The 16,169-nt window shown below is 39.1% G+C and overlaps 1 protein-coding gene across 1 annotated transcript in view; it reads right to left on the bottom strand.

Moving 5' to 3' along the window:
- The window catches only part of LOC122817051 (bactericidal permeability-increasing protein-like), a 505,866-nt gene that overhangs the window by 197,490 nt on the left and 292,207 nt on the right, over nt 1-16,169 (bottom strand). Inside the window, exon 9 of the mRNA XM_044090193.1 lies at nt 13,522-13,581. Within this exon, the coding sequence (XP_043946128.1) occupies nt 13,522-13,581 (60 nt within the window). The remainder of the gene's footprint in view (nt 1-13,521; nt 13,582-16,169) is intronic.

A 16,169-nucleotide genomic window follows, 5' to 3' on the forward strand; every position in this document is an offset into this window, starting at 1 on the left:
GCTGCAGAAAAAAGAACTTTCATGGGGACCTTTACAGATCCCAGTCGGCTGTTTTTCTGCTAAAGCAGAGATAAGAGGTTCTAAAGTCTGCAGATGACAGTAGGTTAGGAGCGAGTCAAATGACTTAGCCATCCCACAGGAAGGATTGTCCCAAATAAATAACTGGTGCCAAAATCATGGACTGAAACTAAATGGCAATACAGTCTTAAGAGTTGACCCAGTTGTTCAAAATTTGGGGACTTATGCGGACAGTCACCCAGTGTTTGACCATGTGTCCATTGTCATAAGAAGGTCTTTAATATTATACAGGTTATTAACAAGATTGTGTCCACATCTAGACATGTCATTGTCCCCCTTTAATTTGTCCTCATTAGGCAAATCACATGTGCACCAACTGGAATGCCCACAGACATACCTTACTAAATGGATACAAGGTCTAAACAATATATCCTACATGGATGGCCTCAAAACTCTGTCACTATACCTGGTATCCTAGAAACTGCTAAGAGGTGATCTGTTTCTGGTATACAAGGCATCCTCTGACCCAATACTGATGGATTTACTGCACATCAACAAGTAAATAGCATCAGAAATACTTGGTCTAAGGATCTAAACCTCTTCTGCAACATTAGCAAAATGATTTAGAGGGGTAGATATAACTTACAGAAGATACCTCTGCATTGGAACAGACTCCCATCCATGTTAAACAAACCTCATCTCTGATCATATTCAAGCTCAAGGTGGATCTATGGATGAGTAATATAAAAATTACCCCAGAACTGCCCTTTGTACTACTAATAGACAGATAGCTTCTAAATACTTTACTCCATGCATAGGTCCTCTCAAATTATATATGGTATGATCCCAGTTCTTCTCACAAGAGCTAATACATAATTATCAACCATGGGATGGGCAAGGCCAATTTAACACCAAATGAGATAGGTTAATTCAAGCACCAAAAGGAAAACTGACTAGCCCCTTCAATGGTCTGCAAAGGCAGTCAGTCTAGTATTTATCTATGAACTATATAGCTATAAAATGCAATGATAATTTTTCTTCAGTGAGAATACTTATTGCAAGACATAACCTGAGGGTTATGTATTACATGTCTTCATGCATTTTTTTAGTGACTAAATGGTCTAGCCCCTTATGAAAGGCTTCATATTAGAATGCTACACTGGGTACTCAATAACATTTCAAATTATTCCATAGACTCTTTGGAAAAAGTAACCCGCCTTCCACAGTATTAAACAAAATGTTTCTGTGCTGGAAAGATCTAGACATCTAGCAGAAGGAAATATTTCAGTTCCTATTGCCGTTTCTCAGCAAGTGAAAATATATTTGTTACATTATGCTTGGAGTGCACATTTCAGGATTCTCTCAGTGTAGCATTTCTGGAAGCAGGAAAAGTCTCTTCATGTCATCCTGAAAGAAATGAGAGAAATCCACAGAACTGTGATAGCTTTCCAGGTCAGTTGTTTGCCAGACCATCTTCAAATCGATAGAGACAACACTATAGTGATGTGGTGTATCAACAATAAAGGGGTTTTAAATCCTTTCAGCTGTTTGAAGAGACAAGAGGGCTATTCTGCACAATTTATTTTATTTTTATTTGTTCTTTGGTAACTGGGAAAGTACAACTGAGACAATGGCCCATTTTCACCAGACACTTGGGGGGGGGGGGTTCCACAACAGATTCAAACAATAGTCAATGATTAATTATATACAAGAGGAGAAAAGCCCCACAACATATTAAATATTTTTAGAATGAGTTTGGGAGAAAGGCTCCACAAACACATATTCAAACAATAGTTAATGATTAATTATGTACAAGGGGAGAAAATCCCCACAACAGATTATATATTTTACAATGAGTTGATGAGTAATTATATACAAGGAGAGAAAAGCCCCACAACATATTAAATATTTTAGTGTGAGTTGGAGGCAAAGGCTCCACAAACACATATAAAAACATTTTACAATAGCTGATAAGTAATTTTATATATATATATATATATATATATATATATATATATATATATATATATGGGAAGAAAAGCCCCACAATAGATAAAACTCTTTATAATAGCTTTGGTGTACCTTACATATAAGGGGATAAAAACCTGACAGGTGTGATTTGGAGATATTGTGGAGCATTTTGTTTTTAAGATTGAAGTGGCACAGTGGGAGTGTATTATGCAGTAAGTCTAGTAGGGCTTTGCTTTGTTCTGGCTTGTGTTATATTATTGTATGAACTTCTAGAATAGAGGTACACCTTCCAGGGGAGCATAATGCTTTGGCAGACTCTCTTAGCTAGCAGATATGTTTGGTTCAGGACTGGCACCTGGCCTCTATGATATTTTTGTAAATTATATTTTGTAAATAGTGTTCTATCAAAGCTTGTTTGCAACACATTTCAAAAGTCTCATACCCTTCTGCTTCTTTAGTCACCTAAGTCATCGGTTCATAGGTTGGTACTAGGCTATAGGCCCTAGGGCCTGTACAACCCTAGCCATAATAATTCCCTGGCTATTTCTTCCCACAATATTTACTTCCCTGGACCCCTGTTTGTAAAGCTTTTTCTTTTCTCTGGACGCATTATCTCATGTACATCTTTCATCTAATGCCAGTGATTCAGAAAGTTCTTCTAAATGTAATGCAGGATAGAGCAAATGTGAGTCTCACAACTTCAGCTTACCCAAGGCAGCCATGATTTTCTTTCCATCTCGATGCAATTCACTTCTGTTCTACCACAGCTGTCACCCTTCACAAGAGTTTGGTGACAAGAAGGCATATTGTTTCATCTCACTTTCATACTGGAATCATTCAGGACAGAATTCTAATTCCCAAAGTGATTCCTTTTTTACATTATTAGACATTAGTAAGGAACTGTCAGGCCAACCAGAAGGAAATCATAAATTAAAAAATGTAAAAATGATTCATTGGCATGGGCGTCTTTGAAAGGTTTCATTACTTCAGACTGTCTAACATCAAAACTTGTGGACTATTTCTGTCATCTTTTTAAAGCAATTTTTCTTCTAAACCACATATCTCTTCAATATTTGTGTACATTCCAGTGTTTTCTCCCAGTGCAGCTAATAGGGTCATAGGTAAATACTAAGTCAGCTGCCCTTGCAGGTCATTTTAAGCCTTTCAAAGGTACAAATCAAACCCTGTACCTTGTGATTCTGAGGTAAATACCTCAACCATTACACCAACCTTCAAATTGTTCTAGTAATTTATTTTCTTAAAGGTATGCTGCATTAAAATATCCAAAAAGACATGGTTCTCCTTCTTGGGGCTTCAATTTTTCATTTTTAAGATGGAAAAAGTAAGCTGTGTGTTTTTGAATCATTAGACTCTAAGGGCATTAAATATCTTTCCTGGGAAACACTTCTAGTTGCAGTTATCTCTTTCAGGAAAATTTTTGAGTGACAAGCTTTAATACAGAAACCACCTTATACAGTAGACCAAAAAGAAAAAGATTATCAGTGCACACTAACCTCTCTTCCATGGCAAAAGTTGTTTTTGCTGTCAGCCTCACTCAGTCTATTCATCTTGTAGTCTTCTGCCCAAGCTGTCAGAAGGCAGGATAGTAAATGCTGAAAACCCTATATGTTCACAGGCAAGTAAGCTCTTTACAGAAGAAAGACTTACTCTTTCAGAAAACAAATTAGCTATTTATTCCTGTCAGAAAGGTAGAAATAATCTACTTATCTAAAAATTTCTGAGTAGCTGGTTCATTGTTTTGCCTTTTGCTTTTATAAGTGCAATAGATCCCTTCAAGGTCATATTTAAACCTAGTCCACTAGGCAGAAGCTATATTTACAGCTTTTTTTTAGAAACATCTCAACTCTTGATTATTTTAGAAGTCGCTTAATGGACTGTTGTCCATACTTCCACCAAGAATTACAAGCTCTATCTAGAACTAAGGCAGATTTTGGCATGGCTGTAGTGCAGGAGATCCTGTAAAGGTCAACATCTCAGGGTTGTCAAGCAGTACATGATATACTACCAAAATGTTATGATTTACTCTTATAGTGACTCTCTCCACAGAAGTAGTACAAATGTGTAATATATTTACCAGAACAATAGATCTTTGAGGAGAGGTCAGTGTGTCAGCAAAGCTCCCCTCACTCCCTTCTTCCTCTCTTTGTTTTTCTGCTCTAAGCAAATTATGGTGCATCTAGTTAGCTTTGTCGCCTCACAGTAAGACGCTGATCGGTTCGACTCTCAGCTAGAGCGTCTTCTGCGTGGAGACATGTGTGAATGGGCATACCTTTGTTGAAGGTTGTGCGTCAGGGCTGGCAAATCGGCACGTAAAAATCAACTGCCAATCATTAGCGGACCAGAGTTCCACTGTGGCGACCCCTAACCGGGAATAGCCGAAAGACACAACAACTAGTTTTATACTGTTATTATCAGTTTATTGTTAGAATGTTAGTAGTATAACTACTTTCACCTATACTTCCTAGTAGGATGACACTAGATATATGTTGACCACAAGCACAGGTCTCCACATAAAATAATCGGCCTTGAAGAACTAGAAAAGGTGCATGGCAGCATTAGTTTTATAGTGGAGTCTCACACAACCTACACCAGCATCTCTAAAGGTATGAGACCATAGGGAAGAAAATGGATCTGGAAAGCTGGCTGAGAAATGATATTCAATAGGTGATAAATCCCGAATGCAATGATTTCATGTTACAGTGTCTTCTCCATAAAGATGCTCTGCTCTGGTAAGTATATTACACAACTGTACTTTCCAGTGCTAGAGTCTCACTTTGATGAAGGGAAATATAGTACTAATAGTCCAGCCTTTAAGCTGGTGCTGCATAGTTGCTGTGTGTATGTGTGTGTGTGTGTGTGTGTGTGTGTGTGTGTGTGTGTGTGTGTTGCCATGCAGTCCCATGCATGGAGGCTGGGGAAAAAGACCCACACATACACGTGATTTTAATGTGGCCTAGTGCTGGTACATGCTGTGCCATCATGTGCTTAGTACAGTGTAGTTCTTTTTCTTATTCAATGTGTGTCTAAACTTAAGTAAATCTCCAGTGGCTCTCCACCAGTTTGACTTCAGAAAGGTATTGGACGTAAGGTGGGTGAAAGGCAGTTTCACTGACTGGAAGCAGAGTACAGCACTCAACAGGAAAATATCAGAGTGAGGAGAAGTAATGTGTGCAGTTCTACAATGCTTTTTCTTATGCTTGGTTCTTTTAAATAAGTTTATTAGCAGCAGTGGATAGCTACTTGAGGCAAAGCCACAATGTTCGTGCATAGCACTAAACTGGGGGAAAGGAAAGTTGGTACATAAACTATGACATTTACCAGAATGATTTTAAAAGTTTTTAAATGAAAACTGTCCAGGAAAATCTTAAATGATGTGATAAATGGTCTCGTTTCCTTGTGCTGGAATATAATGCTAAGAAGTATAAACTGTCATATTCTGCTACGAATATCCCAAGAACAATTCATTACATTAGTAGATAAATATCAGCAATAAGAAAATCAGAAAACTGCACATTAATTTTAGCATTACTTTTAACAAATCAACTACGGCAGGCCATAGTGAGATCTAGAACATGCTAGGAATTGTAGGAAGATGACTTGAATGGAGCCACAAGGCATTAATACTTCTTTTCTAGAGACCTATGGGTGCATCTGTTGCGAGCACAGCATTCAGTTTTTGAGATTATTGCCTAAATATACAGATAACAGAAAAATTACTCAAACAAACTTAATCCACGTGTTAGGCAGCTATATGCCTTACATGTGCAGTTGTTTGAAAGTAGGGCAAACGTCACTATTAGAAAGCTTTATGTGCATGAGAAAATCATAGCTAATGTCCTACTTATAGGTTCATAGGTAGGTACTAGGCTATCTGCCCAAGGGCATTTATAAGCCTAGCCAGAGTGTCGGCTTTCCCTGGCCCATTGATTAATTAACTGACCCTCTGGCAAGCAGAGCCAATGAAGTGATCCCAGGGGTGTATTTTCTGTTACCCATCCACTCGTCAAGGTTTCTCTTGAAGAGTGTTAGTGAGGGGCTCTGCCTGATGTAATTTGGAATTTTGTTCCAAAGCATGGGGAGTCTCTGTGACAGAAATCTATCCCTCCAGCATGTTCTATTTATTGTTGTGGCGAGGTTTAGCTCACTAGAGCGTGTGGCTTGCAGTGACTTGGATTTCTTTAGGTGGAGCATGTCCATCAACTCTGAGTTGGATATGGCTTTGTAAGTCAGGCAGATATCACCTCTGAGTAAGCGATATGCCACTGAGTACAGCCGGAGTTTTTTCAGTCGGGCTGCATAGGACATATGTTTGAGACCAGTAATCCTCTTGGTGAGGTACTTTTGTGGTCTTTCCAGCTGTTGAAAGTGTCTTGTAAGGTACATCCCAAATGGGGCATTGTACTCTATGATGGGTCTAATGAGTGATGAGTAGAGGGGCACTATAACCTCTTTATTTCTAGATGTGAACCCTTTAGTAATTAGATGGGCCACATAGAAGGATTTCCTAACTACTTTGGCAATATGATTGTCAAAGGAGAGATTACTATCTACCTGGGTCCCCAGATCTCTTATTACCTCTTCTGTATTAAGGGAGCTGCCACCTATGTGGTAATTCATGGGTGTTTTGTTTTTCCCAAATGGGATGACTATGCATTTTTTGGCATTTAGCTTGAGGCTATGACTTTGACACCAGGTGTCCGTCTCAGTAAGGCCCTTTTGGAGGATGTCCATGTTAGCCGGAGAGTCAATTATGGCTCCCAGTTTGCAGTCATTGGCGAACTTGGGTTAGCCATAGTCCTCCTGTGTTTGCCTGTACTTCTGAGAAGTATATTCCAAACAGTAGGGGTCCCAGGACCGAACCTTGGGGGACACCACTTGTGACTGGTTTAGAGTCGGACCTGGAGCCCACTATTCTTACCGTGTGAGTTTTGTCTGTAAGCCAGTGGGCAACCCATCTCGTGACATAGGGGTTTATGTTCAGGCTGGTGAGTTTTTCTGTAGGACCCGAGTGGGGAATGGTGTCAAAAGCCTTGGCGAGGTCAAGGTAGGCTGTGTGAACCACCTTTCCCTCATCTATGACCTTGGTGACTGTCTCAAAGATGTCAGCCAGGTTTAGTAGGCATGATCTGCCCTTAACAAAGCTGAACTGGGTCGGGTCAAGTGTTTGGAGGTTCCCAATGTCTTTATTAATGAGTTCCATGATGATGCACTCCATAGCCTTGCAGACCAGGCTAGTCAGGCTTATGGGGCAATAGTTACCAGGGTCACTTGTGGCCCCTTCTTTGTGGAGAGGAATAACCATTGCTGTGCACCATTCTATGAGCACGTAGCCTGTGGAGAGGCTGAGGTTGAACTGTGTGTTTAGGTGGGGGGGTTAGTTCATTCTGTAGTTTGTGCAAGACGCAGCCTGGGACACCATCTGGTCCCATTGACGCTGTGTTTTTGGCTTTTGAAAGGGCTGATTTCACCTGTGCGTCTGTGATTTTTGGGACACTACACTTTTCCAGTATTGTTGTGGGCCCTTTTGGAGGTGAAAGGGGGATGAAGTTTGCACTGAATCTATCTGCCAGAATGTTGGCAATATCAGTAGGTTCAGTATATTTTGTGCTATTTTGTACTAGTTCAGTGCATATCTGCAAGTTGCCACTTAGATTCTTAACATAGCTAAAGAAGGCTTTGTGGTTATCTTCTGAATCCTTGGCTATTTTTCTTTCGAAGTTAGCCTTGGATGATTTCATGAAGGACCTCAGTTTCTTACTGATACTGATCAGGGATGTCTTTCCTTCTTGGGATTTGCTTTTTTTCTGAACTAGTTTCCTCCTTCTATTGTATAGCCTGTTTATTGCAGGGGTCCACCAAATTGGTTTCCTTCCCTTAGAGGAGTGACTCTTGGTTTTGCTAGGGATGGCACGATCCATGCATCCTTGTAGATGCTCATAGAGGGCATTTGTAAAGGTTTCTGCATATTGGGCAGCATTATCCTTTAGCATGGGGGCTGTGAAACTTACCACCTCTGTCTTTAGTAAGGCGGAGCTTGCTTTAGAAAAGTTTTTTACTGTGGTTTCCTTAGTTGGGGGTGGTGGTGGGGTGTGGACATCCAGAGTGATTAGTTTATGGTCAGATCTAACCAGTGACGGGTTGACCTCCGGTGTGGAACACCTGTTGCCCATGTTAGTGATGACCAGGTCCAGTATGTTTTCACCTCTGGTGGGGGAGTTTACCAGCTGATCAAGGGCGTTTGAGTTGATGAATTCCAGGAAGCGCTGGGCCTGGAAATTTGTACTCGAGTAGTTTTCCCAGTGAATGGTAGGGTAATTGAATTCACCCAATATCAGGGTGTTTGGTAGGACCTTCATGTTTTCCACTGTCTCCAGAAAGGGGGAGTGGTGGTCCTGGATCATGGAGGGTGATCTGTAGCAGGCCACAATTTGCATTGCAGATTTGTCAGATGTTAGTTGCACATGGATGATCTCAGAGGTATCATGCTGCGCCACTAACCTGGAGGTTTAGGTATCCTTGATGAATATGGATACACGCCCTCCTTTTGTGTTTCAGTCAGTGTTCTGTGGCCGAAACGTGTGGCATGAGTTGTAGCCCGGTAGTGCTGGGGTGCTCTCTGGAGCCTTGAACCAGGTTTCAGTTACTGCACAGATGTCGACGTTCTCCATACTGAGAAGTGCTTTGAGCGCGTGCATTTTGAGATTTAAACTCCTGGCGTTGAGTAGCATAGCCCTCAGTTTTTTGTTAATTGTGCTGTTTATGGAGGTGGGTTTGACTTTTGAGCCTTGCCTAAAAAAGGCACTATGGGGGCAGCAAGAGCCTTGGCCAGTATTCCAAATCCTAGGGGTGACAGGTGCAAGCCGTCTCTTGTGAAGCAACGTGGCTTGTCGAGCATGTTGTTTGTGTTGTTAAGCAAGTTTTAGGATTCCCAAATGAAACATGATAGTAGTATAAATATAAACTATTATCTACGCCTATAAATATAAAGGACAGGATCTTGGAAATCTCCATTTCATGGACAACCTTTAGTGCACTAGAACTGATTTCCTGTAGTGGTGATACAATTTAAGACTATATTAGCAGTTATACTATGTGAGAAATCTTCCTACACATTATTACACCATTAAGAAAGCTGATAACATTTGCAACTGTGGTAGGTGATCAATGAAAAGCATTTTCTTAAAGTTAATCTCTTTCAAAGGGCCCAAATAATTGCTAATAAGTGATGCTAAGGAAATACAGAATACATTACCGTATTGTGTTGACTTTTGGCACCATGATTCCTTCTAACCTAAACATATATCACCACAGTACATTCGCATTTCAAGTTTACTGACCACTCTGTTTGAATGTCACACAACTGATGTGGGGGAATGACCAGCACTGTAATTTGGCAAATGATTTTTGCAGCTTTCACTAATTGCAGATTTCCTGCACATTACAGCTAAGAATAATTATTTATGGTTGTGGCCTGTACAACACCTTTTATAAGTTATTTAATGATAATTAATGGAGTTTCTCTCCTCACAACAACCTGTAGAATGTATTTTTAGCTTAATTTCACGATGCACTTGACATTAGCGTAAGTATTTGAAAGTTGTCCACATAACTGTAGCATCAGTCACTTTTCTGTCTGGTGGTGTCAGAACATTATGTCAGCAAAACAAAGTTCCTGCATTTCTTGCTAATCCCCACAAAGTCATTACCTTCCTTACTAGAACTCCATACAATAAAGAGCGCTGGTCAGTGTGTGCTGTAATGTCTTGTTGTCTCGTAATAATGGAAGGCAGAGACGTGCTATTAATGACACAGATGCTGATATATTGAATTATATTTGATAAACAGGGTGCGTAAGGCCAAAGTGAACATGCCTTACATGTCTCCTTATTTCCTATAGTACGCTATCTTCACAATGCATTTGGATATCAAAATGTTGTGCAGTGTCTTTACAATGGAACAGTTTTCAAAAAATCTTACACTTCTTACTTCTTGTTAACTTCTGCTGCCTGCCTGGATCTTGACAAGGCCTGTCTCACTATCTCCCATGCTGGGATAATAAAAAAACTGTTCCAGTTCAACATTAATCCATACATAGTTCACTGGATAGGTAATTGGTTATGTAACAGAGCACATACCATTAAAGTTGAGAGCATTTCCTGGTTCCCATCTCCCCTTGGTACTTTCCTCCACCCTTTCTATTTAGGATATATTTCTCTGATATGAATGCTGGCATTAAGTGACTATGGATGACCAAGTTTCCTTATTTTTACAGACTGGGAGTTGTTATCAAATCCTGTTCTGATTCTCAAACTGTCTAGCAAGGCTGGATCAAACAAAAGCTTGGCATGTTAGTTATAGGCTTATCCTCAATGCCAAGAAATGTGCATCAATTATCAGGGACTCGGGCACCCATGTTGATAACAAACTCTTCTTTGACCACCATGTCTCTGTGTTGATTAAAAAATCCTTACACCTTGCACATCTTATTCTTTGGGGTAGCTCCTCAAGGTCCAAAAAAGTTGCAGTCCCTGTATAATCTTCCCTTATTAAACTTATCATTTGAATGTAATGCATCCTTCAGCTTTTACCTCAGTAGGAACCTAAGCCAATGTGGTTGACCTCAATGTTTCCTCAGCTAAAGAGATCTTAGGTCTTGGTACCCTTAGCTACCCTGGCAGACTAAAAGCCCTGCCCCTTTACTCATTGACAATCAAACTCCTGAAGGATGATCTCTGCTTAGCTTTCTATACTATGAATGACCCAGTACTATTTAAACCTTGTCACTTTAATGGAACTGATGGAACAGCAAGCACCCAGTCTAGAGACGTAATCCTATATTACTACAATGACAATACCGGATGGCACAACAGGTACCTGACACAGTTTATTCACCCGTACTGGAACATGCTGCTCTTAAACATCAAGCAGAGGACTTCCCTAGCAACCTGTAAAACCATACTGGACGAGTGATCAAAAATGTTACCTGGGATATATGGAGGAAAATCTAATTATGAGGGACAGTGTTGGTCTCCCAGCAATATTTTGTTATGTGGCTGAGTTTGTTCAATGGTCTTCTTGGCTGTTAGCATAGTAATAACAAGCTGTGCAGCTATAAACCAGATCTTCAAGTCCCAGGGTTTTCTGAAAAACAGTCAAAAGAACTTACAGGCTGTATGGTTAGTAATTACCTCCTCCCTACATGCCATTTCCAGTATGATTTTATGGAGTTTCTTTTCAAAAATGTATTACAGTAACAGTTCACACATAATTCCTAACTTGGCTTCCTACCAACCTTCCACTTCAGATGAATCGGTTAAAAAAAAAACATTGCCAAGTTCCTGGAAAAAATAGATAAAATATCCAGCATAAAATGTACCCAACTTCACCCTGTGTTCTAAAACTCACTGCTCCACATATCTCAAAACCATTACCTCATGTATATTCATCTTCTGCCTCAACACCTGTCATTTTTCTTCCCAAGTTAAATATGCCCATATGGTCCTTCTACCTAACCCCTCATATTAATTCACTTCAAGATTTTAGATCAGGTTCCAGTCTATGTACACTTGCCAAAATATTCGAGGAACTAATCTGTGAGCAAATCATTGAACATTTCAGCATTTATGGACTCATAACAGATACCCAACATGGCTTTAGGTTTGGCTTTATCACCCTGACAACAACATATAACATTACAAATAGTATATACAGCAATATGAATAATGGGCTACTTAACGGGGGAGTGTTTGTTGATATGACTCATGCTTTTTATACAGTAAATCCTGAACTACTTCAAAACAAGTAATAAAAGTCAAAGAACTTTGAGTTTAGGGTAGTTTATTGGTTCCATAATTATTTTAGTAATTATCTCAGATTTCAGTAAGTGGTTCAGTGGGGGAAGCTATCAAGCAGGTCCATAAACATAAGTATCTAGGCCTTGCCATGGACCATACACTGACATTCCTGCTTCATATTGAAACAGCAGTCATCAAAGTTCTGTACACCTACCTAAGCTAGCATGTGCCCTGTCCATTATCTCATTAAGCTTGTCTGCAGCCACTACATAACTTCACAAAAACTGTTAACAAAGTTGTCTGTTTCATCTTTTTATCAAATCCTAGAACTCAACCCTGGTTGTTTCTACAAAAGGAAAACTGGCTTCCATTCATGGGATGGGCAACCCAACTCCTTGCTACTTTTCCATTCAAACTAAGCATCACATATAGCCACTGATCTCTTCAAAGCTATTAGCAGAAATCCCTCTTATGACCTTATATCAAATAAAACAGAAGCCCTTACATTCATAAGATCACCCATTGTGACAACTGTAGGCAAGAAAGCATATAGCAAAGGTAGGTCAGCCTAAGGGAAAAGTCTTCCTGTGGAAGTAAGAGATAGCAATAAACATTGCAAGACTTTCAAACCAAACTCAGTGACTGGCTTGTTACAGACGATAAATGTTTTTGTTTTAGGCATGTTAAGCAGACCTATGACAATAGCAGGTACTTTCTTTGTTGGCTTGTCTTTTATTGTCATCCGGGATAACAACTTAATATTAATTTCCTAGCAAGTGACTTAAAATGGATATAGCTTGGAATGCCATTGTCTGATTTAAATAACTATAAATGTTGCTGTAAGCATTGTTCACAAACATAAATTACATACTCAGTGTTGTAGCTGTTATCTCTTGCTATATAGCTCTTTTTGTTTACCGAAGGGCCTTGCAGACAATTCATTAAAGTGGCTAGCAAATATACAAACAGACAAACATATAAAAATAAAGGTTCTAATGATGTATAGTGATATAAATATATTTACAGACTTCAAGATAAATTAGTGGGTATGTATTATGGGAATGTATCATTAATAATTGCTTACAGAGAGGTTGAGAAACTTTTTTTGAGGGTCAGAAGTAAGGAGGCACTGATGGATTTAAGTTGAATGAAAGTGTGCTTTTTACTGATTCCTTGACGTATATAGTGGTAGAGAGAGTTTAGACTGCTAGAAGGCCTCCATGTATGGTGTACGGAGTGTATACTGAACTGCATGCACATGCACGAATTGTGAGGAGTATCTGGTTACAGCCATACTGTATACAATGTAGATACTGTGCTTAATACAGATTAAAGCTATTTGGTTTCATGTAGATGAACGTATCACACTGTGAAAACTAGACAGCATTGTGAAAACTGAGATGGGGATATGTTTGATAGGGTTATCAATTTGAATTCTTCACAATAATGGGATTTCTACAAATTAATAACACTGGTGAAATATCATGACACGTGATATTTATGCATTTGTGTTCCCTTTGCATTTATTAAACCCATAAAGATCTTCTTTCACCAGATTTCGAATGCAGACAGCTCAGTGATATTGTCTTTACAGACTATCTGGCCCTGTTTAAAAGAATGTGCTTTTAAATACTGGCTTAACTACAGAAAATGCTGTTAGCTATGACTGAACTTCTTGCTTCCTTTATTCACACTGTTAAGTATTAACAGAAGTTACCTGTGGTATAAAAGTTCCAATGGAAGATGTATTCAGACGTATGCTATAGTTCTTTGGTAACTAGAATAAAAATTAAAAAAAAAAAAAAGAAACATACTTTAGGAAAGTGCATATATCTTTTTCAAAGGGTAGATACATAATTTTTCTCTATTTTTAATGATGAGTGAGTGTACTCACTATCTCGTTATGCGTATCCCCTACATTATAGAACAAAATGCATTTTAACAACATGCAAAATAAAAACACAGCATGGAGCGTGTATTAAAACTTAGTGGTTATCAAGCTGAATCCTTCAGTGATATTTATTTCACTTTAGGCCCATTCCTTGGTGGTTCCAAGCTCTGACATTCTGTTCGCTCTGTCATCTGACCACATTTAAGTTTTATCTCCCCATGACTTACCTACGTGACCTGTGTAACAGATTACCACCATTTGTAGTGTGTTCCTGAAGACAAAACATGTTTGTTAATAAAGGGGATATGATGGCTTGAGAATAACCCAGTATGAAAAAACAAACGTAAATAGTAATTACTGGATGGCTACATTCACCAGTGCAAAGCTATACAGATCAGTGATGAAGCATTTCTGCATGTTACACTTTTCATGTGAGAAATATGTTTGTGTGACGGGATACACTAAAGAAACAACAGACCACCTTACTGAATAATACTTTTCCAGACGTTTTCACTTACAAATAACTTATAGTTCATCTTTTAGCATTTGCTGTGATGTTTGCATTCATTAGTATTTATATTGTGCATGTGTTGTGATGCCGGCCTTTCAGGAGTGCTGCTATCCTTTTCATGATGGCATTCAGCTCAGTCTGCTGGCACAGGTTTCCCCTTTGGAAAAGTGACATGCTATTGTATGAATGTAGTATCTACACACACACACCAGCATACAAGATACTAGAAGGTTAATGCTGTACTCAAACAAGCCATATATGTCGTGTTTAACTATTCAGTCATTTACATGTTTTCTTAGGTATGCAAAGTGAGGTGTTTAGCATCACAGAATGAAGTGATGCCACTGTTTCAGCATGTTGCTTTAAAGCTTACTGTTTCAGAACTCTAAGCTCTGAGATTAATCTATAAAAGTCTTTTTTATGAATAAATATAATCTGAGTACAGGGGATGCATGCATTTTATTTGGAAAATAGTTTTCTTTAACCATCTGATTTCTCATGCTGAAAAAATCCATACCACTTTGTTTTCGTAAATAGAGCTGCTTAATTAACTCATTTGCATACAAATAACTACACAGCTGAACCTAAAGTATGCACAGAACATTTTTAGTGCAAAGTTAATTTGATTATTTTTCTCCAGGGTCACCTTGGTAACTTGGTAGCAGTTCTGCTCTGCTGCTCACTGTGGTTTGAAAGTGAGCCAGGTAAATCATGCAAGAGGAAGGAGGCCTGTGAGTGACATACTGCTACTAAGGTGTGATCTTTAGCCACTCTTTCGTTAGCATATCTCCACAGTGCTAGGCCTGAGATGTGGCCCATGTCTTGGGATGCAGTTCTATAAAACCATTGTCAATTAATGCACAGAATGCAAAGGATGACAATTAGCTGGGAGATGCAATGACATTGCACACTCAGCACTCCTGGCTTGTAATAGTTAAATAATGCTGACAGGAATGTACAAAGTGGTTGCAAAAATATGAAAGCAACTTTTGGAAGATTAATTTCTAATTCTAGGGCCAGTTTAATGTAAAAAAAAAAACAGTCATTAACATGCTCAGCTATCAAATGCAATCACAGTAAATGCAATTTTTTGTACCACTCTGATTCATTATTAAAAATGATAAGCGTTTTCTCATTCTATACTTCAGTTCTGCTTCATTCACTCATTCTGTGATTATCCATTTAACCTCCATGTGTCCACTGTGTGACTCTGAGCAAATGCTTTAATCGGACAGTGCTAAAGGTCAAAGTGTGAAAATGTCCAAGTGGATCATTATTTTGTCCTGTTAATAAATACAAACAAATAATTAAATGCACTGCAAGGTCAAATGAGAGCTAGATCCTATCCCATATACTTAAGAGGCAAAAGGCATTTAAGTTTATTGTGGATGGGATGCCAATCTGTTATAGGGTATGCTTACACACACACACACACACACACACACACACACACACACACACACACACACACACACACACACACACACACACGCACGCACGCACACACACACACACACACACACACACACACACACACACACACACACACACACACACACACACACACACACTTTCTAACTTGATAAGCATATCTATGGACAATTTGGAGAATCACAATTCACCTGCAGCACCCCTTTGGCGTGAAAATGAAAACTGGAGTACCTGGAGAAAAACCCGTGCAGACGTAAGGAGACATTGCAGAGAAGGCACTGTAGTCGAGAACGTAATTGAACACAAGCGCTGCGAGGCAGAAAAGCTAACTGCAGTGTCACTATGCTACACAGGTCTTCTTATTTAGCTGTAAACAAAACAGGATGTAATGCTAACAATTTTAATGCCCCTTTCTTACAAATTCAGCTCCTGAGTGCACTCATATTCTTTAATGCATACCCTGGTTTATTATTTCCTACTAAATGTTTGTATGCATTTTTTTACAGTATATAAACTTATATTAAAGTATCTG

This window comes from Protopterus annectens, chromosome 12.part0 (genome assembly GCF_019279795.1).
Source record: "Protopterus annectens isolate FY-2018-M chromosome 12.part0, PAN1.0, whole genome shotgun sequence".
NCBI lineage: Eukaryota > Metazoa > Chordata > Ceratodontiformes > Protopteridae > Protopterus > Protopterus annectens.